Below are 27,765 nucleotides of genomic sequence, written 5' to 3' on the forward strand. Positions count from 1 at the left end.
TAGTTAGGCTTAATCTGAAATCAAGCTAGAATTAAGTTTGCTGATTTCTCTGGTATCTTCTCTCTCTTAAATCATGGGTGTTGGTATAGATTTGTTTGTTCTGTGTTATTTTTGTATACTATTGCAACAAGTTTCTTATTGCCTTTGACTTTGAATAAATGTTAGCTAAGGGACCTGCAACTACTTAGAAATGCCAAGTTTTCCCCTTGGTATCCACTCCTGAGAACAAAGCTTTCTAGAGGTATTTATCACATCAAAGGTTTGCCAATCTCCTTAAAAAATGTCTTTGTTGAGCTCCATTTTCAAGTGAAACCCAGGACAGCCTTGGATGTCTGCTATAACAAGGTCCTGTATGCAGAGGCTTTCCATTTCTGATTCACCTCAGGTGGAATTGATGACTCATACCATCTCCTGGTGGGACACGGGTGGTGCTGTGGGTCAAAGCCTCAGCGCCTAGGGCTTGCCAATCGAAAGGTCAGCGGTTCGAATCCCTGTGGCGGGGTGCGCTCCCATTGCTCGGTCCCAGCGCCTGCGAACCTAGCAGTTCAAAAGCACCCCCGGGGGCAAGTAGATAAATAGGGACCGCTTACTAGCAGGAAGGTAAACGGCGTTCCGTGTGTGGCTCTGGCTCACCAGAGCAGCGATGTCACGCTAGCCATGTGACCCGGAAGTGTCTCCGGACAGCGCTGGCCCCCCGGCCCCTTGAGTGAGATAGGCGCACAACCCTAGAGTCTGTCAAGACTGGCAGGGGTACCTTTACCTTTACTTTACCATCTCCTGATATGCCCTGCAGAGGACCTTAAGGTCCATGAATAATCATAGTTTAGAGGTCCCAGGCCCTAAGGAAGTCAGATTATCCTCCACCAGGGCTAGGGCCTTCTCAGTGATGGCTCCGACCTGGTAGAATGCTCTGTCCCATGAGACCAGGGTCATGCAGGATTTAACTTCCTTCCGCAGGGCCTGTAAGACAGAGCTATTCCACCTGGCTTCCAATTTGAACTTGGTCTGATCTTTTATTCTCCTTCCTTCCCTCCACCTCCCCTTTTTATGAAGATTACCCGCTCTGGGATCCCACAGCTAATTCCCCCCTGTCTCCTCACTGGCCCAAATAGGACTAATTTAGACAGCTAGCCGTGGTGATCATATAATGTTTATTGGATGGATTTTCCCCCTAAATTGATTTTTGAATTCTGAATTTATTGTTATTCATGTTTTATACTGTATTTTATGCTGTTTTTGTTGCATCAATTAAGTTTTTTAAATTTGTTGATAGCCTCCCTGAGCCTGGTTGTTTGAACTGGGAAGGGTGGTGTATAAATAAAATTATTATTATTATTATTATTATTATTATTATTATTATTATTATTAGTGCTCCTTAAATAGAAACCTAAGAGATCACTTTCTGAAACCTTTGTTTGTAAAAGCAACACCCCAGAAGAAATAGTTAGGTTTCTTTTGTAAGGCAATAATGGCTTTTTAGAATGCCCCTCTATGCACCGACTGAAAAAATTAATAGGAAAAGGAATTAGACAAGATTGCTATAAGTTGTTTTGGTGATTGTAAGGTTTAATGTTAAATCAAGGTAAATTAAGCTTGTTGGTTTCTCTGGTATCGTCTCTCCCATACATTATGGATGTTGGCTTATATTATGGATGTCTGCTCTGTATTATTTTATTAATACCATTCCTACAAGTTTGTCATGGCCTTTGGCTAGTGCAATAAAATTAGGAACTATATGTGAAACGCTCATTGCTGCTCCAGTACTTGAGATTTTCTCACTCACACACCATTTCCCCATTACCTGACTCTTGTCTTCGAAGGGAGCTTGGCTGAGAGAACACTTACTAAGGGCAACGATATTAGAGAAGCAGGTAATGGTTGGTGTGAATTTATATATACACACCCAGACACGCGCGCGCACACACACACACACACACACACAGAGAGAATTACCTTTTAATCAGGGTGGTATATATGGATATTTTAACTATGATGTATATTTTAATCATTCTGGATTTTAAAAAAGATGCAGATTTCTTTTGTTGCTGTTGTTTTCTAAATAGGACAGAAGCAATTTGGGAATGAAGCAATACATATATTAATGAATAAATAATAATATATTCTAGATAGAACGGTTTCCCTAAGTATCCTGGAAACTGTAGTCTTCACTTATTAGTATGGTTAATCAGATTCCTCCGTCACAGAAATACATGTTTGCAACTAAGTATACTTGGTCATCAGGGCTTAAGTGCTTAAACTCTTGAGTTTACTCTCCTTGGTAAGCCAGCAGTCCTTATTCTCTATTATGCTGATATCCTGTCTTCTCTCACATTCCCGCCCAAGCAATAAGCATTTCTGGAGTCATCAAAAGATGACAAAAGGAATCCCATTCTATTGTTTCCTACTTACCTGAAGAAGGCAGGGCCAAGAGGAGGCTCAGAAGTGTTTTCATCATTTTTGAAAGATCAGGAAACTCAGAGATGGACCAGGCAAGAGAACTGATACAGGGAGAGCTTTTACTTGGAGATATTTATAGGCCAAGGATTCATGCTGTGGGCAACACCTGGGAACAAATGGTTCCGTGAGGTCTGGGAGTGGGGGCTGTGTGTTTGCCGAGAAGACACAGAGGGACATAGTGAAATTCAAAGTTCAGTGTTGAAATTGCCTTAATTGTTTATTTTTCATTTCATTAGGTCTTGCCAGAAACCTCTAAGCATTTTTTTTCCTTTATCATTAACATACAATTTAAATTGTAATGGCACCAAAGAAAGAATTGAGGGGCTAAAAAGGCAAGGGCAAAACCAAGATGCAACCTGCATAGAAACCCCCCGAAATATCCTCCTCCAAAGGATTCCTTTTCTGAGAAGGAGGAAGGTCTGGATATCAGATAGTTCTTGGTAAGACTTGGTAAGATTGTAAGCAAGGGAGTAGCCCTCAGGTGAGAAGTGTAGCCCTCAGCCTACAGCATCTAAGAAAACCCTTAACCCATCATGGCTTCATAGTGCCTGAAGGTACTGGAGGCTTCAACAAGGAAGACTGATTCTCCTGTCACGGAAGTGGTAATCCTCCTCCCATAGGTCAAAAGGGATGATAAGTGGGCTCTAGAGCTGGTATCAATGACTAAGACAGGGGTCAGACCTTGTGGGGGTCCAGGCTATATTTTGGAGAGGGAAAAGAATGAACAAATTCCTATGCCCCACAAATAACCCAGAGATGAATTTTAAATAAAAGAACACATTCTAGTCGTGGAAAAACATGCTGATTTCTAGAACGTACTGAACGTAGGCTGGCCGGTATTAGAAGGTGATTGTTCCACATCCGGCCCCCGGACCTTTGTTTGCCTACCCATGGAAAGTTTGCCTACCATACCCCAGGGAAATGGAGATGCGGGCTGGACGCGAGTCCACCCAATGGGCGGGGGGGGTGGCTAGCCCTCACATCATAGGGAGTCCCCTCCATGTCATGCCCCAGGCTAACCAATCCGGCCGGCCAGGGGGAGTTGCGTGCTCTATTTAAGCAGCCCGTGGGTGGAGACACCCCCCTTTTTACTGGTTCCCGCTCATGCAGTTCTCCCTCCCTCCCTCCCTCCCTCCCAAGATTAGCTTTTGATCCTTTGATCTTTCTTCGGACCTCAGTTGGTCGCGTGTTGAAGAGGCCTGGTAGGATTTTTTTCCACTCGGCAAATTGGAACCAGGTATTTGCTTTTTCGCCTGCCTCGTAGCAAATTGTCACAACTCTGTCAGGTTTGGGGATCAGGCATTGGAGTATTTGGTTGGAGGTGAGAGGAGGTAGTGGCCATCACCTACCCCTCCAATTTACAGACAAAGCTCACCCAGGAGTTGGTTCTTCTACTTCCATTGTTGGGGAGCGACAGTCTGTGGCTTTCTTACGAGTCTGGGAATGTGGAAATGTTTCCCTACAAGTGCTATTTAAATCTTCAAATGCCTGTAGTTTCTTAATTACATTTATTTTGGTGTGCAGTTCCTTCAGGAGGTGGATAGAAGGCCAACTTAAAACCTACTTTACTCCTCGCAAGGTAGGCTTCCCCAGTAACATCAGAATTAGAAACCTTAGACTACATTTTCCACATACAATTTGTTTCCCCTGATGAAATTCATGGGTCCTAAATTATAAATGAAAAAGATGCCCTACCGAAATCTCCTTATTTTTTTTTAAATCTTGCCCCATTTCTACTCTCCTAATGCAATGGGTATAGAAACATACAATATCCTCCTTGTTTCATGCAGCAGGACTCCTAAAGGTCTTTCATTTTATTAGTATTCTTTTTTTTTAAAGGATGATGGGTTTCTATTGGAAATCAGGGTGCATTTACCATGAAGCTTTGCCTTTGCTTTTGTTTTACGTGGTTTCTAACTTGGGTGGAAAGAGCATTTTTTTTTTTTTATCATCTTCCAGGCCCCAGAAAAAAGCACTGCTGAGGTGGTCATACTAGGCATTGCTCAGGGTTATAGACAGGTACCAGGGTTCTGCAATCTCATTCCTCCTTGTTCCAATTGCATCACATTGCTGGCAAAGAGTGAAGATACTTTGTCATCTGATCTGCTTGCCTTTAGCCACGTTGCCTTTAACTGAATAAAGCTAGATGTTTACACCCACTTCATTACCCATCTTTAGTAACAACGTCATCTTTATGCTTTATATTTCTCTATTAACTGGAAACCTTCTTTATTTTCTGATACCTGAACCATTTTTAACAATGTATATTTTATTGGCTTTTATAAATGTATAACAAAGGGGGGGGGGGAGCAGAATACACTACCCTTTCTGCAATCTCTCCAGCTACCACATAAGTATCCATATGTTTCAAACATTTGTTCTTCTTTGAAATTTTCAACAAAATTCTTCTATGTTATTTCATCAGCCTTGTATAAAAGCATCCATCCAGAGTGTGCCCATCTCCAACTAAAGCATCAAACAGGTGACGACATCCAGATTTGTGGTGATTCTAATGATAACACATTGCTTAGATGCTTTTAGCTAGATACGAAGTAAATGGCCACAGGATGGCATAAAATGCATCCGTTGTTTCTTTCTTTTCAGCACTGTTACATTATGGTTTATTTTCTCAGTTAGAGAAGGAAACACAACTGTGGGATAAAATAAATTTGTTCCCATACAACGGCGGTTCTCAACCTGTGGGTCCCCAGACCTTTGGACTACAACTCCCTTCATCCCTGACCACTGATCATGCTGGCTATAAATGATGGGAGTTGTAGTCCAACAACATCTGGGGACGCACAGGTTGAGAAACCCTGCCACAGAATATTAAAATTATTGAATATATTCTTCACACAGAACCAAAAAACGTATTCTGTGACATCCCCATCTCAAATGGTGGTATGTCTCGCTATAACTGGAATACCTCCACCACATTGACACTGTTCCAAAATTAATGGGGGAGAAGTTCACCGGTGTGCTATGCCACCTATGCATTACCTGAATATCCAAGGTCCATGGGAAGTAGTTTATTGAGGGATTAAGAGATATGTTGACTATGAACCGGTGCCTCCATCTTTGCTCTCAAAGATGGGGTCCAACTTTCTTGAGAGTACAAAGTTAGTTCCCAGGGCAAAGTTCTGGTCTTCAAGGGCCCAGATCAAAATGTAGCTAAAGCCTAAAGGCACAGCTCAGGTAAGTGCTCATGTGGTAAAGGTGGACACAGTTCAGGGGTACTGATGGATGCCAGGGACACAGTGTTGTGTCATGAATATTGGACAATGACTCCGAAGTCATTACTGAGAACTGATGAAATCATTTTCGGGAACTTTAACCCTCCTTGTTCCAATTGCAGCAGATTGTTGTGAAAGAAAGGATAATTTGTGACACTTGATCTGTTTCGTCAGATTATATAATTATAATAATTTCGTGATGGCTGCCCTTAGCCGCACTGTTTGGAATGGAACCTAGCTAATGCCTTACAGCTGCTTCGAACTCCATCTTCAGTATGAAGCTCATCCATTTGCCCCAAATCTGGAGCTATTCAAGAACAGGCTGCACAGTGATCTGTTGGGGATCCTCTAATGTTGGTTTTTCTGCCTTGGATAGGATGTTAGACTAGACAACCTACCAGAACCCCATCTCACACACAAAACGTACATGGTTCTACAGGGGTGGAATGTGGAGTTATTGATAAATGTTTGAAGGCAAAGACCAACAACACAAGAATGTGAGAAAAATGCCTTAAAATGAAATTACGAAAATGAAATAACAAGGCTTGTGATTGCAACACTTTGCTGCCTGTCAGGGAACTGCCATCAGAGCAGGAGGAGGTGAGAGGGCTCCCGGATGATGGTGGAGAGGGTCCCAGTAGGAGGAGGGATAGCCCATACGCTGGGGAAGGAAATCAGCGTAACACCAATGGAGAAGTGGAGGAGATAGAGGAAGCGGAGGGGTGGCTCCAGGACTCTTCGCTGGAGACAAATGGAGAGGGGACAAGTGCTCCTTTGCCCACTCCCACTTTGCGCAAAAGGCTTTCGCGCAGGCAACGGGGGAGGAGACTGGGTGTCAAGCAGCTTTTATGTTGGAAGCGGTTTAAGAAACGCCCACTGACGGATTCTGCCACCGACTGAGGCAGCCACGAGATAGAGGCTGCTCTGTCAGAAAGGGTTCAACGATGCCAGCTAGTCATGAGTAAAGGCAACTTACGCACAAGCAATCCCTAGAACCATTACACTGCCACTCTAAAATGGCTGTAGATGTGCAACAACCACATCCCCTTGCCTAAAGAGAACCCTGCAATTTCAAAACTGATTGAAGAAATGTCCTGGGTTGTGGTGCAGTTGCACATGACATAAAAGCAGATGATATGCACCACACTGTTCCATGTCTCATTAGCTGCTGTGCAGAAGTACAGTGGTACCTTGGGTTAAGTACTTAATTTTTCCCGGAGGTCAGTTCTTAAGCTGAAACTGTTCTTAACCTGAAGCACCACTTTAGCTAATGGGGCCTCCTGCTGCTGCCCCACCACAGGAGCACGATTTCTGTTCTCATCCTGAATCAAAGTTCTTAACCCGAGGTACTATTTCTGGATTAGCGGAGTCTGTAACCTGAAGTGTATGTAACCTCAAGCGTATGTAACCCGAGGTACCACTGTACAAAATATCTTAAGCAAAGAAAACAAAGGAGAAGAAAGAGCAAAGAAAAGAATAAAGAGTGTTCTCCATAAATGAGAGCACGTGTTGCGGTTGGGGAATACAAGCCACCCTGGTGTGACTGTGCAGTTTTGGAAAAACCCTAGCCTTTAAGTGGTTAACTGGGTTTCTGGGCAGTTTCGTATGTTGCCAAATTGGAAGGAGGGGTCAGAGGCTTTATATACAGGACTCACAGGCTCGGAGTCCTCTTGGCCTTTTTGCACCGGATCACCCGCCCACCCTCCCTTTAAGGGGGGGGGGGGGTTTCGGATCATTTGACCTTGCTATGCCGGTCACGGGGTCGCTCGCCTTGGTGCGGGGGCCTGGTAGGAATTTTGCCATTTGGCTGATTGGCTGGTGCCATTTGGTTTTTGCCTACTGCGTAGCAAATCGTCACAACTTGTAAGGTTGGCGGTTAGGCATTGGTTAAATTGGTTGGTGGAGGGGTAAGTGCCTACCCCTCCAATGCTGGTGAGAAAAAGGGAATTCCGTTAAAGGAATCCAGGGGCTTGCCATTCTTTCGTCCTTGTCCCTGGTATCGGACTTGGGCCGTGCAAGCCCCACCGGAACATGAGGGTGAGAAGTGTGGGACTGATGCCCAGCTTCATTTCTCACCCAATACTTGTTTCCCACGCTGACTTCCGCTGGAATCCGGAAGTCAGCTCTGTCCATGGGCGAGGACAGATAGTCATAACCAATGCCTAAGCAACCACTCACATTTTTTGTATTTTGAATAAAGTTGTGGCCAAAATTATGCCAAAAACCTTAAACAAAAATTGACGTGTGATGTGTGACTTTTTTGGTGGGGGTGGCATTGTGGGACTCAACACGCAACACTCAAACTTCAAAGAGCCCAATGAGAACTGAGCATGTCAGTAGCCCCAGAATGTTGTGTGTCAGTCGAACAAGAAAGATGTAAAGTGGGCAGTGGGGCGGGATGAGAGAATGGCCTTCCTGAGGAAGAGCAGCACTGCCAACGTTTTGTTGCTGGTCTCATTGGTGTATTTATAGACATGACAGCATGCTTCTTGCAAACATATGCAGATTCCTGGCTGTCCCAGGGGAATAGGGTGGGTTGTCATGAAAGGTACACCTCTGGAAATGCCCAGCTTTGCACAACTGTTAAAGGTTAAAGAGCTCAGTTTTAGCCAGATTATGTTTGTTCATGAAAGAGAGCATACAGAGAGTTCAATGTTACTTGAAGATTGGAAGCCCTTTTGTAGTTGCAGGACATATTTCTACGGATCTACTGCAGTGGCAGAGAAGCTTTTAAGCCTGTGAAAACATTGAGGGGATGACGACCAGTTGATGTCAGAGGCTGCTTACTCCCATATGAATCTCGCTAGCCTACTAAACTTTTTTTGTAGTTTTACTGTCTCTCTGTTCCATTAACTATGCTAGGTGGTTAGATGTGAGGAGCTGGATACCTTCAGTGGTTGCAGTATAATTTTGGAACTGGAATGTTTCTGAAATGGGAAATTTCCAGCCCTATACTGTACAGAGGTTTGGGGATTCCTATCTGGTGTTTTCTGTATGCAAAGCAGCATGCAGAAGCTATTATTTTTTCTCAGAAATGCTTTTGAATGCAGATTCTTGAATTTGGACTGTGACCATCTTCCTAGATAGTTTAGTTTAAATATTCCTCCAACATGTTGGGTCAATAGACTTGTCTATGACATTCTCTCAACAATATGATAACCCTGTTATGTCACCTGGTTTTTAACTGATTATCATTTTAATTATTTGAAAAACTTGTCTTCCACTGTCTTATATGATGTATCTATTAATTACGTGATAAGGTTATATTTCTTAAAATATAACAACCCAAGGCAAAAACACAAGTAATAAGAGGCCCTGGGGAAATCAACCAGAAGTGCCAACCACAAGTCTGGAAATGACTGTGCACAACTTAGACATGCATTGACACACTGAATGGCCGTTCTGATAGTAAGGAAAACATTGTGCATGCAGAGTAGCCCAAATGTGGGGATACAAGTTAAGTCCCAGAGAAGTCAAGAGCTGGTACAAGAAGATGGTTTGAGTTATGCACTGATCTTCAGGAGGGTTGTGAACGTGTGTACTGACATTCATTGCTGCAAAATGAATGCTGGGAGTGAGTGGAAGAGGGGTCCAGATAATCTACATGGAATGTCCATCCAATTGTATGAACGATCTTTGAATTCCCTTGTTATATGTGAGGTTTCTGAGAAATTCAAGCCTTCATTTGGATCCCTTCCTATGCACTACTGATGCAGTTGTTCCTACATATTGCCCCGAAGCTCAAGTGGCCCTGATGCCAAGTTGAATATGAAACACATGTACTATCTGCCAAAATTACTTTGTGTTTCTGAAAGACAAATGATCTGGTTACAACACTGAAAATATGTATTTAATAACTACAATGTGCATGGTGCAGAAACTTAATTGTACCCATACCTCTGAGGCTAAATGCACTTTAGGTAAAGGTAAAGGTACTCCTGCCCGTTCGGGCCAGTCGTGTGCGACTCTAGGGTTGCGCGCCCATCTCGCTTAAGATGCCGGGGGCCAGCGCCGTCCGAAGACACTTACGGGTCACGTGGCCAGCATGACAAGCTGGATCTGGTGATCCAGCGCAGCACATGGAAACGCCGTTTACCTTCCCGCTAGTAAGCGGTCCCTATTTATCTAGTTTCACCCGGGGGTGCTTTCGAACTGCTAGGTTGGCAGGCGCTGGCCCCCGAGCAACGGGAGTGTACCCCGCCGCGGGGATTCAAACCGCTGACCTGACGATCGGCAAGTCCTAGGCGCTGAGGTTTTACCCACAGCGCCGCCCGTGTCCCTAAATGCACTTTATAAGAGCTTAATTTGTGCATATAGAAGGTTTTTTTTTTAGGCTGAACTTTAGGCTGAACTGTCTTGGGTCAACATTTTTCAGCATTTTGAGATTCAGTCTCTCTGTTCAGCTTCTTGTGCTTAAGATGCCCAAGGCGCTTGGTTGCTTTCACGGCAACAGGCACACACTGCTACTACCCAAGTAAGAAATACAAACCTAAATAAAATACCACATAGAGGTCTTGAGAATAGCACATTCTATCATGCCATAACAAATGATAATTCATATTCCTCTGTGTTACACTTATGTAGAAAAATTAAGTCTGAGTTCAGAAAGAAAAGAGAAGAAAAAAACAGTGTCAGATACCCAGATACTAGAATAGTTAAACCAAACCTATTTAATCACTCACACAAAATTTGCAGTTATATTTTTCTGAAGCACACTTATGAAAAACCAAAGAAGCTCCTTATCTGTTCCACTTTCCCTTGGTCCATCCCAGATACCCATCAATGTGGTTTTATTTATTTGTTATTTAATTCATAAATTTCATACAGGTTTAAAAAGCCTCCACCCTGTCTTCGGCTCATGTGAGCCTGAGGCAGGGTGGGGGCTCTGTTAAACTGCTCCTGCCTCCCAGCTATGCAGAACCCAGTGCCTCATTTGTGAGCCAGAGAGGTGTCAGGGCATGCTTACCTGGGGGGCAGGAGCAGTATAATGTGCATGTTATGTACAAAGCTTGGATCCTAGAACAATAGGCAAGTAGAATCCTAGAATGCAACAACTGATTGGCTTGCAGGAAAAGATCAACCACGCTCCAGGAGGGAAGCAGAATCAGCCAATCAGATGAAATATCCAAGTATATTTCAGCTCAGCTGGGGGGGGGCAGGAGCTCCTTTGTCCTTCCAGCTGGCGTGTAAGCCAGAGGGACATTGCGGCTTTCTCAGCTGGGGGTGGGAGCCTTTGCACCCTGCAGCTCAGCAGCGCAAAAAAAGCTGTATCATTTTTGACTCAGTGAGGTGCTGGGGTGAAGCCACCTCCACTTCCTCAGTGAGAGTGGGGGCAGTTTCAGCCAGGCTCCTTGCGAGGCAGGGTCAAATGCTGCTTGGTGTTTAAAACTGTGATGTATCTCCAGATCGTAATGTTTGGCTGGTGATACATCACGATGTTGAAAATCTGATGTCACCAAGCTCTATTCCTTACGGTCCAGTGAAAAACGAAATGATACATTCAGAAGCTGCACATGAGATAGAGCAGCCAATGGGCAGGGCTCCATCCACATAAAATTTGCCATTGTAATAGTAAAGGTAAAGGGACCCCTGACCATTAGGTCCAGTCATGACTGACTCAGGGGTTGCAGCGCTCATTTCGCTTTATTGGCCGAGGGAGCTGGCCGTTTACCTTCCCGCCAGAGCGATACCTATTTATCTACTTGCACTTTGACGTGCTTTTGAACTGGGGAAGTTGCTAAGACATTGATAGATAGAGCAACATATTGATGCTGATGCAGTGCCCCTATGTTTCCTCTAACTCGGTATTGGTCTAACTTGGTTCAAAGATGCATATACTTTTTTCTGATCTTCCAGGCCCCAGATCAAAGTAACCACGGTCCGGTACAGGTGACTACCTAGGTAGCAAAGCTGGACATAGCTCAGGGATATTGAACTGTGCCAGGGACACAGCAGTATGCACTGAATATTGGGCAATGGAGCCAGAGTCATTAGAGTGAGCTTTAATAATTGCCTTCTGGAATATTATTTCTCCTTGTTCCAATTGAACCAAGCTTGTTATTTGCACGTGCTTGAAATCCCATATTCAGTGCCAACAGCATTCATATGTTCCACGTCTCTCTAACTAAACTTTGGTGACATCTGCGCTCACTGAGAATCTCTCCAAACAAAGCATCCAGGCAGGATTTCTTATCCTGATAGGAAAGAGAGGTAGAAGCACACAACATGTTTGCAAAAGGCCAGAGCTCCCAAGGAGAATTATTTCAGCGTCAAACTGCAACTACTATTCTAGTAACTATTGTTAAATGTTGCCAATCCGATTCTGCCATCATTTTACTAACAACTGTTTCTTCAGAAAGTAGTTCAGGACTGATTAAAGTACTACCCATCTCTCCATCTATCTGTTCCCTATGCATTTAAACTCTTCCTGAGACATTGATGTCAATTTGGCATGACAGTTTTCAAGATAAAGAAGCCAGATTTACTTCATGTTTGGTTACCATCAGATGCCATTTTGAATAAAAATGTTGTGCCAAGCTTTTCCAAACTGCACTGATTACTTCATTGCAAAATTTGGCATGATGGTTTCTGGAGTGAGGAGTGTGTTGTGGTGTACATTTGGAAACCATCAGATGCCATTATGAGTCAATATGGCAGACTGAATATTTCCAAACCGCACAGATTTAGACACTTCTAAGGTTATCATCACACAATTTGATGTGATGGTACCAAACACTTATATGCGTGTTTTTGTTATTGTAAAGTGTTGGATGCCACTTTGAGTCTCTCCCTGTTTCTTCCAATGCCCTCACCCTCCCTTATACTGTGAAGATGAAATGATACTTTGAGTAATTTAATCTTTTATGTAATTTTGAACCCACAACTGAGTTAATATTGATATACAACGGAAACAATTGAGCATATGGAGACTATGTGGAGACTATTCTTCTTCTTCCGGATTTGGGGAGGGATACTCAAGGGTACACAGCACCTCCCCCCGAATGTTAAAAGTGTGGCACTTATTGCAGCAACTTCATGGTGACTACTGGCACCTATTTTTCTTAACAAGCGAGAGCACTGATGATGATGATGACTGGCATCTGTCTGTCTCAAGAGACAATTGAGTGCACCTGGACTGCTGCATTAGCATTACCAAAATTACTTCCCCAGGGTGCAAGCATGGGAGTGAGTATGGATGTCCTGGGCTGCCTGAATGACAAGACTCCTCTCTTAAACTCACTGAAATGGTCCAAAAGAAAGCAGAGCAAGACATCTGGCACCAGCTTGGCTGCAGGAGTTGCCATAAGGACTTCCTTATGCCATCCAACTGTCTTATGGACTCCACTCTGGATTTGTGTAGGGTTTATTTCTTAGCCCCGCCCCCATAAATATATCCCACAAGACAGAGTAGGTTTAGGATCAGAGTATTCCTTCTCCTGGATCAGCTACCTTCTCAGGTTTTAACCAGAGCCATCAGTCCCTCACTTTCTTCTACCACATGTTCAGGAGTCACTTGCCTGCTGGACCCTGATAGGTTTTGCCCACTCAAACTGATGGAGCCTGTTATCACATGTAAGGAAAGTCCGAACTCACTGAATGTTTGTTCCCAGGATGTGGCAGCTGTCGAATGCTGACAGCTTCTATGACCCACAGGGGAGAGTTGAGTGCTGGGTGAGGACCAAAGGTGGACAAACTACCCAAGAAAAACTACCCGCGAGGCCCTACCCCTCCACTATTACCTCATATTCCCGTTTTTCTCCAAGGAGCTCAAGCATACTTATCTCCTCAATTTTATTTTTATTTTATGGAACTAAAATAAAATCAAACAAATCAATATGAAAAACCAAAAGATGTACAAAACAGCAGTGCAGTATATCAAGGAGAGATGTAATATTTACTTGGAAAAGTACTTAAGAACAATACAAAATCCAGATTTCACATATACAGTGGTACCTCGAGTTACATACGCTTCAGGTTACATACGCTTCAGGTTACATACGCTTCAGGTTACAGACTCTGCTAACCCAGAAATAGTGCTTCAGGTTAAGAACTTTGTTTCAGGATGACAACAGAAATCTTGCTCCTGCGGCGGGGCAGCAGCCCCATTAGCTGAAGTGGTGCTTCAGGTTAAGAACAGTTGCATTTCTCCTTTTGATGTCTCACTGCAACAAATATTCACTAGAGAGTGTCTCTGCTCTTAATCTTTCAGCTTCATTGGATGTTCAAGAGTTGTAGTGTTATGAAAAAAGGGCCAAAATGAATCTCTTTAAACTTTCTCTATATAATACATAGTTGTTTAAGAATTGTGTAAGACTCATTGGGAGGAGTATTTACTTGAGTGATCCAGTGGGAGGAAAATTACTAAACATTACTAAATTCTCAACTGAAAAAGAAAGAAAGAAACTACTTTGCAACAATCTTTCTCTCCTGTGTGCAGCAGTCCCTCCGAAATGTATTAATACGGCTGATATTACTAAAGTCTCAGACGAAGATGCTTCAGAATTCCGAAATGTTGATTATGTCTGTCTTACCAGTGTTTTCCGTACAAATACAGGTAAATATCACTTGTCTTATAATTATTTTGCTTTTGATGAACGAAAGTGAGGAAGGTCTTGCATTTCAGCTGTACTAGAATTAGAAATCCTATCCTATCAACTTAATTCATTCTGGAGGTCTGCTTTTAAGCTGAAACTGTTCTTAACCTGAGGTACCACTTTAGCTAATGGGGCTTCCTGCTGCTGCCGTGCAGCCACCGTGGGATTTCTGTTCTCATCCTGAAGCAAAGTTCTTAACCTGAAGCGTCTGTAACCTGAGGTACCACTGTATTTTGATTGCTATTTTGCACTATGACTCAGATGTGGTTGGATGGTGTTCTCGAAGCTACAAACATGAGCCTGACCAAACTGCGGGAGGCAGTGGAAAACAGGAGTGCTCTGGTCCATGGGGTCACAAAGAGTCGGACACGACTAAACGACTAAACAACAACATGACTCAGATGACTAAAGCATTAGTGAAACTTATCTGGGGAGTCTACCTTTGGCCCATATTTATTGATCATCATTATTTCCATATCAACTATTGTCACACTCAAAATTAATTAGCGTCCATTTTAATCCCTAACCATTTGTTGTTTATTCATCTTCAATTCTTTTCATATCAAGATAGTGAGCCCTCTAGTGTTAGAAGCATAATTTGTAGGATCCATCCATGCTCCTCATTAAGGTGCTCAGCTGAGGCATGGGAAACCATACGCCCCTCAGCAGAGCAGTTTAAAGAAGTCGGCAGCCTTTGCCTCAATCTCCTTTGCAACAAATCTATATGGGAGGTCCTTTTCTTTTTCTTCTTTAGGTGTGTTAGCCTTGCTAAGCAATGCAACTCCTTGATAGCCAAAGTTCCTTCTTACGTTCCCATAGCTTAACAGTAAATATATCTGGCTGCAAAGACTGGAGGTGGGCAGAGTCTATAAAAGACATTGATAAATTCAGCATGGCATGGGGAAAGTAGTTTTCTATGTCTGTCCTGAATCTTTCAGCTTCATTGGATGTTCAAGAGTTCTAATTTTATATAAAAAAGAACCAAAGTGAACCCCTTTGAACTTTCTCCATATAATGCATAGTTGTTTAATAATTGTGTAAGATTCAGGGGGTGTCCTGTATTCTACTCATATTGATCCATAGCAGAACTAAAAAACTTTGTTGGATTCCCAACAAATAGACCAGAGGAAATTGTATTTGATCCAGCAGAACTTGACTGCTACTGAAGGCAAAGGAGAATAATGGTCACAAATCCAATAAATTCAGGATTGGCACTGTCCATAAGACGTTTAGGTGCAGCGGACTTAACTTAAACTTACAATAACATATAATAAGACTAAACCTTAACACTAGATACTGTATAAATGAATGAAACCCAGGCTCCTTCTGGCCTGACTATTAGAATCAGCATGATCTTGACAGAAAAAGATAACAGAACCAGTTTAAGTCAGCTGTACTCAGCTTCTCTGAAGGAGTAACCCAAACATCATTAACCTTTTGTTTGTTTCACACAAAGAAGCTTCCAGAATCCTCTTGCATTAATTAGAAGAGGAAAGATCTTCTGGTTTCAAAATGTTTGTTAACATTGAATCCCTGTTAATTAAACATATTTAATATATATTTTTTTTTTTATGTTTCATACAGGTTTCAGTTTATACTCTCCCCTTCTCTGTGCATTATTAAGAAAACCACAAACACCAAAAAGAGAGAAAGAAATCACTTTGCAATAATCTTTCTCTCCTAGCTGTAGTTGCACTGCTGAAATGTATGTCTGTGATTGACATTACGTACAGTATGTCTCAGCCAAAAGTGTTTCAATATGTAAATCTGGAAAGAATGTTTGTGTCTCCAGTGTTTTTAAAACAAATACAAGTAAGTCTAACCTGTATTTTAATCATTTCCTTTCGATGCACGAAAGCGGAAGTGTGAAGACAGTCTGAAGCCCAAGGAACACCTGAGCTGTGATATGCAGATATATGCTACAAAGCTGCAAATATATGCTACAAAGCCCAGAGCTTTCCCTCTGAAGGAGCAAGTCTTTTCAGTGTCATCTAAAGATAAAAGTTTTTTGAACAACATAATTCGCAAATCAATCTATGAGGTGTGGTATAGATACAAGAGTTCACTAGAATGTAAAACATCATGGTGGCTGTCACTGTTAGAGGCAACAACTGTAAAAAAGTTAAATTTGGAATCAAAATGGGTCAGCTATGGAGATTTGGTGATAGAGGTGGATAACCAGTGGAAAATGAAACCCTATGAGAGAATAAAAGTGTTAGTAAATTATTCGTTGCATTATCCTCAAATAAATAAAGCATTTAAAGAAGATAAAAAGAAAAATGGTTTTGAATTTACAAGATCCAGGTTTGAAATAGATTTATTAAGTAAGAAAGTTAAAATATTGTCAAAAATATATAAGCTACTTTTGGAATGGCATACAAAAGATGAAGTAAAATCTGTAATGATACATTGGGCAAAAGATATTGGTCATAATATAAAGTTAGAAGATTGAGAAAGATTGTGGAAAGATGGAATAAATTTTACTGCATATAGTTCACTTAAAGAAAATATAATGAAAATGATGTATAGATGGTATTTAACACCAGTGAAACTAGCAAAAATGTATAGAACAAATAATAAATTTTGGAAATGTAAAAAAAAGAGGGTACTTTTTACCATATGTGGTGGGTTTAAAAGTAGGTGAAGACCCTCTGGGAAATGATATATTATTTGTTGTTTTGTTGTTTAGTCGTTTAGTCCTTCATTGACCTGGCCTTCACTTTCTTCCCACCGCTTCAAGGAAACTGTTTGGTGCACTCCCGTCCATTAACTTTTTTGTCTTCCTTTCGTGAACACATAGAGACAACACACCCCTCCTTCTCCCTCCCCCCAACACACCCACACACATGCACACACACACACAGAGAGAGAGAGATAAATATTATATCCCTCTCTTTCATAAAGAATATTTATTCAATTTATTCAATAAATGAATAAATTTTACATTATATTCTGTATTGCTCATTGTGTGATTCACTCAGAGCCAAATTTATCTTCTCTACCACCTTAGAAGGTGAACCAGATGTTTTAAAAATTAAATGGCTGTTGGCTGTTGATAAATGGTGGCACTATTTGCAGTAACAGCAAGAAAGATAAGGGAAACCTTTTTGGATAGTGCAAGTGCCAAACCCTAGGGATGCTGACCAAAAGGAATAATAATAATAATAATAATAATAATAATAATATGGACAGTGGCTGGTCTTTCATGTTATGCCTTTCATTTTGTAGTTTTGTAATTTGTGCTTATATTGTATTATGATGGCCATTGGGTATAAAAAATAAAATTATATTGATTGATTGATTGATTGATTGAATTTATTAATAGTAACATAATCTAGATGGCTATACCCAAGTATCCCAGAAACTGTAGCTTTCTCTTATTAGGCCTAAATATGGTTCATCAGATTCCTTCATCAGATAAATGCATGTTTATAACAGACTGTACATGGCTGCCAAGATTTAAGTGCTTAAACTCTTGAGTTGACACTCCCCTACATCCCCTTGTAACCCAGCAGTCGTTGCTCTCTATTGCATTCATCTCCTGTCCTCACTCACATTACCATCCAAGGAGCAAGCATTTCCAGTGTCCTCTAAAGACGATAAAAAGAATCCAATTCTACTGGTTTCTACTTACCTGGAGAGAGCAGCACTAAGAGAAGGCATGAGCTTAGAAGTGCCTTCATCATTTTCTATATATTATGAAACTCAAGAGATAGGCCAGAGAACTGATGCAGGTAGAGGCTTACATGGATAGATTTATAGGCCAAGCATTCTTGCCACATGCTACACTTGGGAACAAAAGGTTCATTGAGCTCTGGGATGGGGGTTGTGTGTTCGCCAAGAAGACTCAAAGGAACAAAGTGAAATACAAAGCAATACAGGATTATCAACTAAATCTTAAATAACAGATGGCCATCCAACCTGAGGCCTTCTGATTATGCCCACCATCAAAAGAGAAAAACCAATTTAGTGTTTTGGCTCTTCTGCTGCAAACAAGCAAATGTTTGAATAGCTTGCAAAAATGCTTCTTTAATCACTTCTCACAATGCTATCCAATCCTTCAACATTTCTCCTATTCAATAATAATAGTATTTTTCCTATTTATACCACACCCATCTGAGAACCACTTTGGGCAGCTTCCAACATAAAAGAACTTATTAAATATTAAACAAATGCTCTCTGCTATAAAAGGAGATTGTTCTACGTGGTTTAGATGACCATAGCTCATACCATTTAGAATCCTTTATTTGTATGTGAAGGTCTTTCTCCCATGTAAGGTTAAGGCTTAATAATGGACCAGTGGGGGGCGGAAATCCTAATTCTGCATACATAGCAGACAGCAGTCCTTTCCCCCTTTGACCTTAATCTAATAAAAGTACTTCAAATAGCTGTACATTTGGCTGGACCCCTTGAGATATAACCTTTTGCAATGTTGAATTTTAAAATCAGTCGTGCTATTATGGGAATGATGAGGGGGAAAAACTCCATGTGCATCCTTTCTTCTGCCTCATCAAACAAGTTCTGCCCAGGTGCTGCCCTAAGGGTCTGGCAAAAATTAATCCATTTATACAAAGTAATTTATTTTCAATTAATTAACAAACTTTATAATCTGGCATCACCCATTCTGGTACACTCAGTCACTACATCTCACTGCCCAAGAAACAAATTTCCCGAAAGTGTTGCCCTCAGGCCCCTTTCTTTCTCATTTAAATTGCTCTGAATTGGCTCTTTTCTGCATCAATTGCCTTTGATGGTCCAACTCCTATCCAAGTCGTTCCTGACTCTTGCTTATTCCAGCACTATGAAGGCAGTCCTGAGCACATGCCTCTTCTGGGCAATGCTCTCTCCAGGTGAGTTGAAAGCAGATAACCAGAATTCTTCTTATCATCTCAGAATGTGCTGTGAAGGAGGAAGAAGAGAACCTCGGAGGATCATCACTAGAAAAGGAGCACAGTATAGCATATCTAAAGAGGATAGTGATCAGAGACCATTGATTATACATTTAGCAGAGTGGAAAAGTCTCCTAGTAAGGTACAGTTTCAAAGTGGAGAGCCAGGGCTATACTATCTCTAATACAGAACATGTGGAATTGTGTTTACTTTGTTCCAAACCAAAATCTTCCATTTTCTTTCATTTCTTTGGTCCTTTCCCACTGTTTTGTGAACACTGCAGACTGGGCACTCTGGTGTGTTTTCTTTCTTTTTTTTAATGACTTTAAGTTTTATACATTTCAATAATTTTACAGTCATTTTAACATTTCAAAACTTGACTTCCTCCCCCCACTTTCTGCAGTTCCCTAAATTTACTCTGGTGTGTTTTCTTTCGTTGTCATCCATTTGGTGCTCAACAACCTTTAAGTAACTCCTCTAAAGCCCTTGGGATGATGTTACTTCTCTATATCATCCCTGAGGATTTCCAGTATGGGGTGTTATAGAGGCTGCCTTCGTTGCATTAGTGTTTTTTATTGAATTTTTCTCTTTTGATGTCTCACTGCAGCAAGTATTCACTAGAAAGGGAAGCCTTCCTTTCATATCTAATCTCTGCATCCACAGCTCTTGAATAATGCAATTCCCTCAATTCATCACTATATATAGCAATTGTGGCAGGTCCTTTTCCTATTCTTCTTTAAGTGTGTTAGCCTGGATTGGAGGTGGGTAGAGTTTATAAAAGACATTGATAAATTCAGAATAGCATGGGCTAAGTAGTTTTCTTTGTCTGTCTGCAATCTTTCAGCTTCATTGGATGATCAAGAGTTCTAGTGTTATATTAAGAAGGACCAAAGTGAATCCCTTTAAACATTCTGAAGGCAGCCCTGTATTAGGAAGTTTTAAATGCTTGATGTTTTAGTATTTTTCGATATATGCTGTGAGCTGCCCAGAGTGGCTGATGGGTGGGGTATAATAATAAGAATAGTATTAGTAACAACAACAACAACAGCAACAACAACAACGATAAAATTATGCATAGCATGGGCATAGTTTCAATGGATATTCAAGAATTTTAGTGTTATGAAAAAGGACCAAAATGAATCTTTTTAAACTTTCACCGAATAATAAATGGCTGTGTAAGAACTGTGTAAGACTCAGAGAAGTGGAGTATTTACTTGAGAGATCCAGTGGGAGGAAAATTGGTGGTAGACAGGAGAGGATTGAGCACTCCACCACACCTAGGAAATAGTAAAACTTATTACTTCTAGCTAATGACTTCAACAGCACTAATTAATGAGTGTTTGCTGTATTTTATTTTACTAAAATGAAACATTATTCAAAAGGTTTATTGGATCCCTGTTAATTAAACATATTTAACATACTTGTACAGTGGTACCTCGGGTTAAGTACTTAATTCGTTCCATGGGTCCGTTCTTAACCTGAAACTGTTCTTAACCTGAAGCACCACTTTAGCTAATGGGGCCTCCTGCTGCCACTGCACCGCCGGAGCACGATTTCTGTTCTCATCCTGAAGAAAAGTTCTTAACCCAAGGTACTATTTCTGGGTTAGCGGAGTCTGTAACCTGAAGCGTATGTAACCTGAAGCATATGTAACCCGAGGTACCACTGTATACTGATTTTCAATGTTTCATAAAAGTTTGGATCTGCAATTTCCTCTTCTCTGTGCATTATTCACAAAACCACAAACACCAAAAAGAAAGAAAGAAACAGCTTTGCATTAATATTTCTCTCATGCCTGTAGTTGTACCACTGAAATGCATCTCTGCAGTCAACACTACTGAACTCTCAGCCGAAAATGTTTTGGAATGTAAACCTGGACAGAATCTCTGTGTTGCCGGTGTTTTGAACACAAGTTCAGGTAAGTCTAACCTATCTTTTAATCATTTCCCTTTTGATGCACAAAAGCAGAAGTGAGGAAGAAGTGGCATTCCAGCTGTGCTTGAATTTGAAATTCATCAGCCGCAGCCAGCATGGCCAATACTCTGGAAAGATGAGAGATGTTGTACAACCAGTTCTGGAGGACCACATCTTCCCCATCCCTGCAGTGAGTAATGGCTAACATGTGTAAGTGGGTTATCTAAAAATGTAATAATAAAGAAAGAACATCTGATCACAACCAGTGATCAATTTTGGATGCCCATTTTGATTTGCAATATCTAGAGATCTGCAGCACCCCAAACTAATGAAAACTAGTTTACAGTTGGCTATCAGACCAGGATAGGAAACTTGGACTATAAACCAAATATAGTCAGTGCCAAGAACTGCACTACAATTGAGAGTTTCTCCACTGGTTCCGTAAATAGTATTCATATGTTGAGCAATCAATGGATGGAAGATCAAGGTGCTCCACACTGTCATGGCTCCTTGTCCCACCTCAAGTAATTTTGAAATGCTTCACAATGTGGAGAACTGAGGAAGGAAACAACACAAGGGGAGTATTCCAGTGGTTCACCTCTAAACAAAGGTTTTAAGGTTTCAGGAAATATAGTAAGGTATTAACTTAATTAATGGATGAATGCTCTCTCTCAAGCCAGGCAACATTTTTTGGTGCTGCTGTTTCTGCTTTCCCTGCTATCCAAGCTGGATGGAATTTGGTGCCAGGGTGGCTACCATAGCAAGCCCATGCCTGCTTCTTGCAACCCTCAAACTAACATATTTTGGAAGATTTGTCACATATCTTATTCTGCTCAGAGATTCCCCACTCACTCACAAGTCATTATCAGCTAATTGCCGAGGTCAGGGTAAGTCAGATTTCAAGGATATACCACCGTACATCTTCTTTCATGACATCTCTGGAAATACATTGTGAAGACAGCTTGAAGCCCAAGGAACCCCTGACCTGTGATATGCAGATATATGCTACTAAACCGTACCATTTAGTTGGATGGGTCAATGGTGCTCACCTGAGCTTCCATTGTCCACATCACTGCTGCATCCTTGGAGGTAGAGGGGGAAGGGCAATGAGACAGAGGTCAGTGTGTTGTAAGCACACTGCTGAGATTGCTGAACTGGGCAATATGAGTTCAGCGGAGCACCACCACTCCACTCTGTTACTGTTTTTTTTTTTTAAAAAAAGTTATTGACATTTTACATTTTTAGCATCAAAATATCATCACATATAACAAAAATACCACCCCCCAATTTCCCCCTCCCCTCCACGACTTCCCTGAGCTTCCTCTTTTTTTCTTTTTTTTTTCTTTTTGGCATATTATCTCTCCCTGCTTATTGGTTATTTCTATTCTCTAATTTTAAAAAAAATATTATTATTACTCTCTTATCACTTAAACATGCTCATCCTACATTTATTTTGTTAATTGCAAGTGTTTAATCAAACCCTGCAAGTAAGTCCATTTCATTGCATTGATTCTGTAAATATGACATGAACGGCTCCCAGTCTTTCTTAAAATCTCTATTGTCCTTGTCTCGAAGTCTTTCCATTAATTTTGCCATTCCAGCATATTCCATCCATTTTCTTTGCCATTCTTCTTTGGTTGGTATTTCAACACTTTTCCATCTTTGTGCTAGCAATATCCTAGCCACAGTTGTAGCATACATGAAAAGTTTTTTCTTCTCTTTTGGCGAATCTTGACCTGAAATGCCTAGTAAAAAGGCTTCTGGATTTTTCACAAAAGTTATCTTAAACCTTTTTTTCAATTCATTATAAATCATTTCCCAATACTTTTAAATTAATTTACAATTCCACCACTCTGTTACTGTTTTTAAGCAGTAGAAAACACTGCAAACTGTTTTCAAGTTTGTAGGATATATCAGAATGCAGTCTGCAGAATTCTGAAAGGAAGTTCTGCATTATTTCAAATGAAATTTTTTTTACAAGTTTAAATGGAATGGTTCCATTTTAAAAATGCTTCAAGATAAACAAATCCCCAGCACTGTTGTTTCAAAAAGTAGTGGCCTTTCTCCTAGTCTATTAAATTTAATAATACTTTCTATATGGTTAGTCTGAAAGTTCCCCCATTCAGCCAGTTAAGAATATGGGAAACATTACAAATAAACTACGTTTGGAGTTAATAGACCAGCATTTTTTGCCCCAGTTCTAGGCATTTCTTTTAAAATTCTCTTTCACAGTTGCTAATAGAGAGGAAGTTTTCTATGGATGTGCCGCGCCTGAAGTGTGCCATTCGGGCCATTATAGCTTCACTTCAACTTGGGGTAAATTCCTTGACATGACGATCCGCTGCTGCAGCAGTGACCTGTGCAACAATGAAACTCTCACAAGTAAGTGTCTACATCTTTTTAAAAATATCCTACATATTATAGTTGTGCTCCAGATTCAGCCAAGGTGCAACTCAAACTGGGCATCTTTTGAGGGATCTTAGTCTCATTCAACTGGGGTTGAGACAGCCTCAGATGGCTAGATCTAGGGCTGAGCAGTGCAGAGCTTTGTGGGGATGAGTTGTCAGGGAGACAGGAAGCAGAGGCTGCCATGAGTGAGAAGGAGAAACACTGAAAAGGAGGACCATTCTGGGAGGATCCCTTTTGAAGAAGGTCCTTTCCTCCTTCCTGCTCTCCAAAGGAACACCATAGAAGATCAGATTCTCCTGTTGCTAAGTGGAAGGATCTGACTGTGCACTCTTCTGATGCCAGCCATATTTTAATTGTATGTTAAAATATGATGAAATAAATAAATATATATATAATCTCTTAGCATTGAGCTCCAAATTGCTTTGGAGGTGGGAAGGTTGTCGTCAGAGCAGTACATCATGAACTGAAAGATCCACAGGCCACAGATCAGGCGGTCAATGCACAACTCTCTTTGTGTATACACTAATACCTCCGTGAATGTCCGCCTTGTCTAGCGCCCATTCCGGCAAATGTCCACGGCAAACCCAGAAGTACTGGAATGGGTTACTTCCATGTTTGCTGCTCGCGCATGCGCGGAAGCACTAAATTGTGCTTCGTGCATGCGCAGAAGTGCAAACCGCTCCCCATGTGTTCACAGACACGTCACTTTGCCCTGTGTATTTTTTGGCTAGCAGCCGGGGCTCCAGAACGGATCATGGCCGCAAAACAAGGTACAACTGTATATAGGAGTGTGTGTTTGTCCATGTGTGTGTGTTCTTTTGCATTTAATGTAGCAGTTTAAGGTTTTTCAACATCTTCCCATAGACAAACTTAAATTTTAACTCATAGAAGATACTCAACACCTCTCTTTTGGGGAAGGTGCTAAAAAGTATCATTATCTTCATGTGTGAAAACCTCTTAGATGGAGGCTTAATTCAGCCCTCCTGTGTCCTTAGCCAGCTCTCATCACTCTGCTGTAGCAACACCACAATCCCTCTACCACCAGCAGCCTTCTTCTGGAGCTTATCCCTAAAAACACAAGATGAAAAGTTTGAAAATACAATAATGAATGCACCCAAAATTGGTTACAAGAATATATTATTGTAGTTATCTTCCAGATGAGCATTGCCCTGTAAAAACCTTTAAAAGGAAAGACCTTTTAGCAGCACATAAAAAGCAAATGAGATAATAAATGTATATGTGATGCCAGAGATTGTATATATAAAGACAGATAAAACCATTAAATATACTGACTATAGATTTGATTTTGGCAGTTCCAGATCACAATGCTCTTACACCAAATGGTATGCAGTGCCCAGCCTGCTTCACTGCCAAATTTCAGAATTGTACGAGTGATAAGACTGTCAACTGCCTTGGGAATGAGAATCAGTGTGTTCGTTTTGAGGGAGCTCTTACGGAAGGTAAGATTGCTACTGAACCAGGAAACAAAGCCTGCAAATTACCTTGGAGAACCATGCTGACCCCTTTATTTTCCCCTGTCCCCATTTTATGTTGCCAGAAAAGTAAGAAGCAAGCTTTTCTTCTTTTTTGAATCTGTTTTTAAAAACAATAATCAAAGTTTCTTTTACATGTGAATGCACTTGGTATATCAGTCTCTAATATAAATGAGAGAGAGAAAGAAGCCCCTCTGTCTCTTCCCCCACTTCCTCTGATATCTCCTGTGGATACATGCTTTTGTACATTTGGCAGAAGGCACCAGTGGGCTCTGCTCCTGGTTAGCTATCCTTGGCACAGACTTTGCCCACAACCAGATTTCAGAATTAATAATGTGATGGAGGTTGGAAGAGAAAAAAAGATACTGCCTGGGGAAAGTGTCACATGGAGGAAGAGCCCATCACCTTATCTCACTTGCTTCTCTGCTTACACCAGTAGAGGAAATATTCAGGCCTCTCTAACTCTACCTTGAAACTCTCCCCAGACCACATCTCTCTGTTAACAGCAAGCAAAATGGCAGAAACTGATTGGGGCAAAATGCTTGCAATTAGCTCCAAATCTATTTGAAGTTTTATACAGATAGTTTCTTGAAAACAGAAACCAGTTCCAAAACAGTCTGAGAAACCCTCAGGACTATCTAGGTTCCCTTCAAAATACTGGTGTCACATAGTTAAATGCGCCACATATCTTGGGAATTGGGCATCTCAAGGACTGCCTTCTCCCACATAAGCCTACTCATCTGTTGAGGTCACCTGTGAAAGTTCCCCTTCTGGTCCACCCACATCCTGAAACTGAGAATGTTGGATCTACTTAGGGGTAACACCTCAGCCATCAAATGTACTCTCCGTGGCCTTTCAAGTTCTAAGGACATTGGGTGTCACCTGAAATTGTTTCTTTATAGTCATACTTTTTTATTCAGGACAAGTGGCATATCCCCCTGTTTGTTGCACTCACCACCCCACTCCCATCCAAGACATTTTGAAAGTCTCTCACACCTCTTACAAACATTTGAAGAGTGCATTTCCCTCCTCCATTGTGCTTTTCCACCCCATGTGACTCCTTCTCCTTCTCTCTCTGTCCCTGTCTCTCCCTCTATCCCTGATTTCTTAAGGGGTAGACCCCCTTCTATGATTCCTCTGCTATTTGGGATGCTACTCCCTCCACTTCACCCTTTCCTACATGCTCCTTAACCCTACTCCATGATTTATTATCCTTTGTACACCCCACTTTCCCATTCCTCCCTCATTTCCTCCCCCTTACTGGTGACCTCTGCTTTTCACACACCCCAATCATTAACCCACCCACTTCATTGATCCGGTCTTACTTGGTACACTTCACTTTGCTCCCCCATCTCAAGGAAACCATGATTGGTACACTCCATCCCCTTAGCTTTTTGTCACTCTTTCACAAAAATCTCTCCCTCTTCCTCCCAAATGCACACACATTAGTATTCTATCCTTCTTTTCTAAAAAGATCTCTCTCCCTCACAGGCATACATGCATATATACATACCTCTCTGTTTACCTCTCTCTCCTTTACAAAGATGTAGAGACACCTATCACCAAGACACTCATACATACGTACAGCCCCACTGTTTTTGCTTCTCTTTTTCACAAAAACACACAGACCACATATGTCCACATACACACATATATCCCCCTCCTTTCTTTAACACCTGGATACCAAAAGACAATGACTACCTCTAACCACCTTACTTCCTCTTTCTTATCCATCCCAACACACCATACTTAGGAAATCCTTACTTTTCAGACAATCAAATGATGCTCATCCCTGGAATGAAACCAGCAGCTGGCAGGCAGCAAACATCTAAGCAAATGGGGTGGTCCATATAAGATCTACTCCCCCCCCAAAAAAAAACCAAAACCAACAAGGGGGAGGGGGCGGGTAGCAAATGCACAATGTCAGCTGTGATTTGGTTGGACTCCTGAGGCATCCAACATCACGATCCTTCTTCCTCCCCTCAACCTCACCTTCTTCCTCCTCCTCCTCCTCTTCAGATGCCAGGCCTTCCTTCTATGCTTGAGCCTCCTCGGCTTCTCAATTTTCCTTCCCCTCCCCTGCCATTCATCAGTGGCTGCATGAACATTGTATTCCAAATTTTATATGTGTTTATGGGATTTCTGCAGATTTTTCAGCTGTATATTTTATAAAAATGAATTATTAAAATTCACATTCACTAACCCAACCACAATCTCAAAAGCCCTGGAAAAGCACTAATGTGAACATTTCTTTCTTTCTTCTTCTTCAGGTTTTAATAAAGGGGATAGATTCTTTTTCCATGGATGTGCAACAAAAGATTTTTGTGCCATAAAGGAAAAACAAAAGAAAGGTTTTGGGAATATAGTCCGTATTGGTAACAGTATTGTCACTGCCAGAAAAGAGAATTGTTATAATGCTTCATAAGTTTGAAGCCTAGTGGTCACAGCCAGGCCTCAGGACCTCTGGGCTTCTATTATCCTCTTGGTGTTGGGGTTCTGGGTTCTAGCTCCAAAAAGCTATGGTGTAAAATTTAAATCAGTTAAATTTCCAATGTGATCATTATGATAAGAAAATAAATGATTATGGCATATGAAATGTTGGTTCTCATATCTATAACCTTCAAATAAATACAGTAAGCCTGCAACTTAATAAAGCTCACAATTTAATAAACTAAAGGGACATATTACCACTTCTGATGGGAGTTCCATTAAATGGCAGCAGTTAGGGAAAAGGTATTTCAGGAAACACTAGACAGGACCTCTTGCTAATGCCTTC

At 41.3% G+C, this 27,765-nt stretch overlaps 1 protein-coding gene across 1 annotated transcript; it reads left to right on the forward strand.

Annotated features, from left to right (window-relative positions):
* The first annotated feature begins 19,044 nt into the window (after positions 1-19,044).
* LOC310682702 (phospholipase A2 inhibitor and Ly6/PLAUR domain-containing protein-like) lies at positions 19,045-27,434 on the forward strand. The gene is made up of 5 exons (XM_083451775.1): positions 19,045-19,134; positions 20,975-21,091; positions 23,320-23,469; positions 24,810-24,956; positions 27,260-27,434. Exons 1-5 carry the CDS (start codon positions 19,086-19,088, stop codon positions 27,412-27,414), a joined length of 618 nt encoding a protein of 205 aa, XP_083307901.1. The 5' UTR covers positions 19,045-19,085; the 3' UTR covers positions 27,415-27,434.
* The last annotated feature ends 331 nt before the right edge of the window (positions 27,435-27,765 follow it).

The sequence above is a fragment of the Podarcis tiliguerta genome (assembly GCF_965153285.1).
Source record: "Podarcis tiliguerta genome assembly, chromosome: 8".
Taxonomy (NCBI): Eukaryota; Metazoa; Chordata; class Lepidosauria; order Squamata; family Lacertidae; genus Podarcis; species Podarcis tiliguerta.

What these genes read in the sequence shown, in the direction of transcription:
- LOC310682702 (XM_083451775.1), top strand. Translation starts at nt 19,086, where the DNA reads ATGAAGGCAGTCCTGAGCACATGCCTCTTCTGGGCAATGCTCTCTCCA. An exon ending in CAACAATGAAACTCTCACAA is followed by an intron (nt 23,470 to 24,809) that starts GTAAGTGTCTAC and finishes TGATTTTGGCAG; the next exon opens with TTCCAGATCACAATGCTCTT. An exon ending in TGAGGGAGCTCTTACGGAAG is followed by an intron (nt 24,957 to 27,259) that starts GTAAGATTGCTA and finishes CTTCTTCTTCAG; the next exon opens with GTTTTAATAAAGGGGATAGA.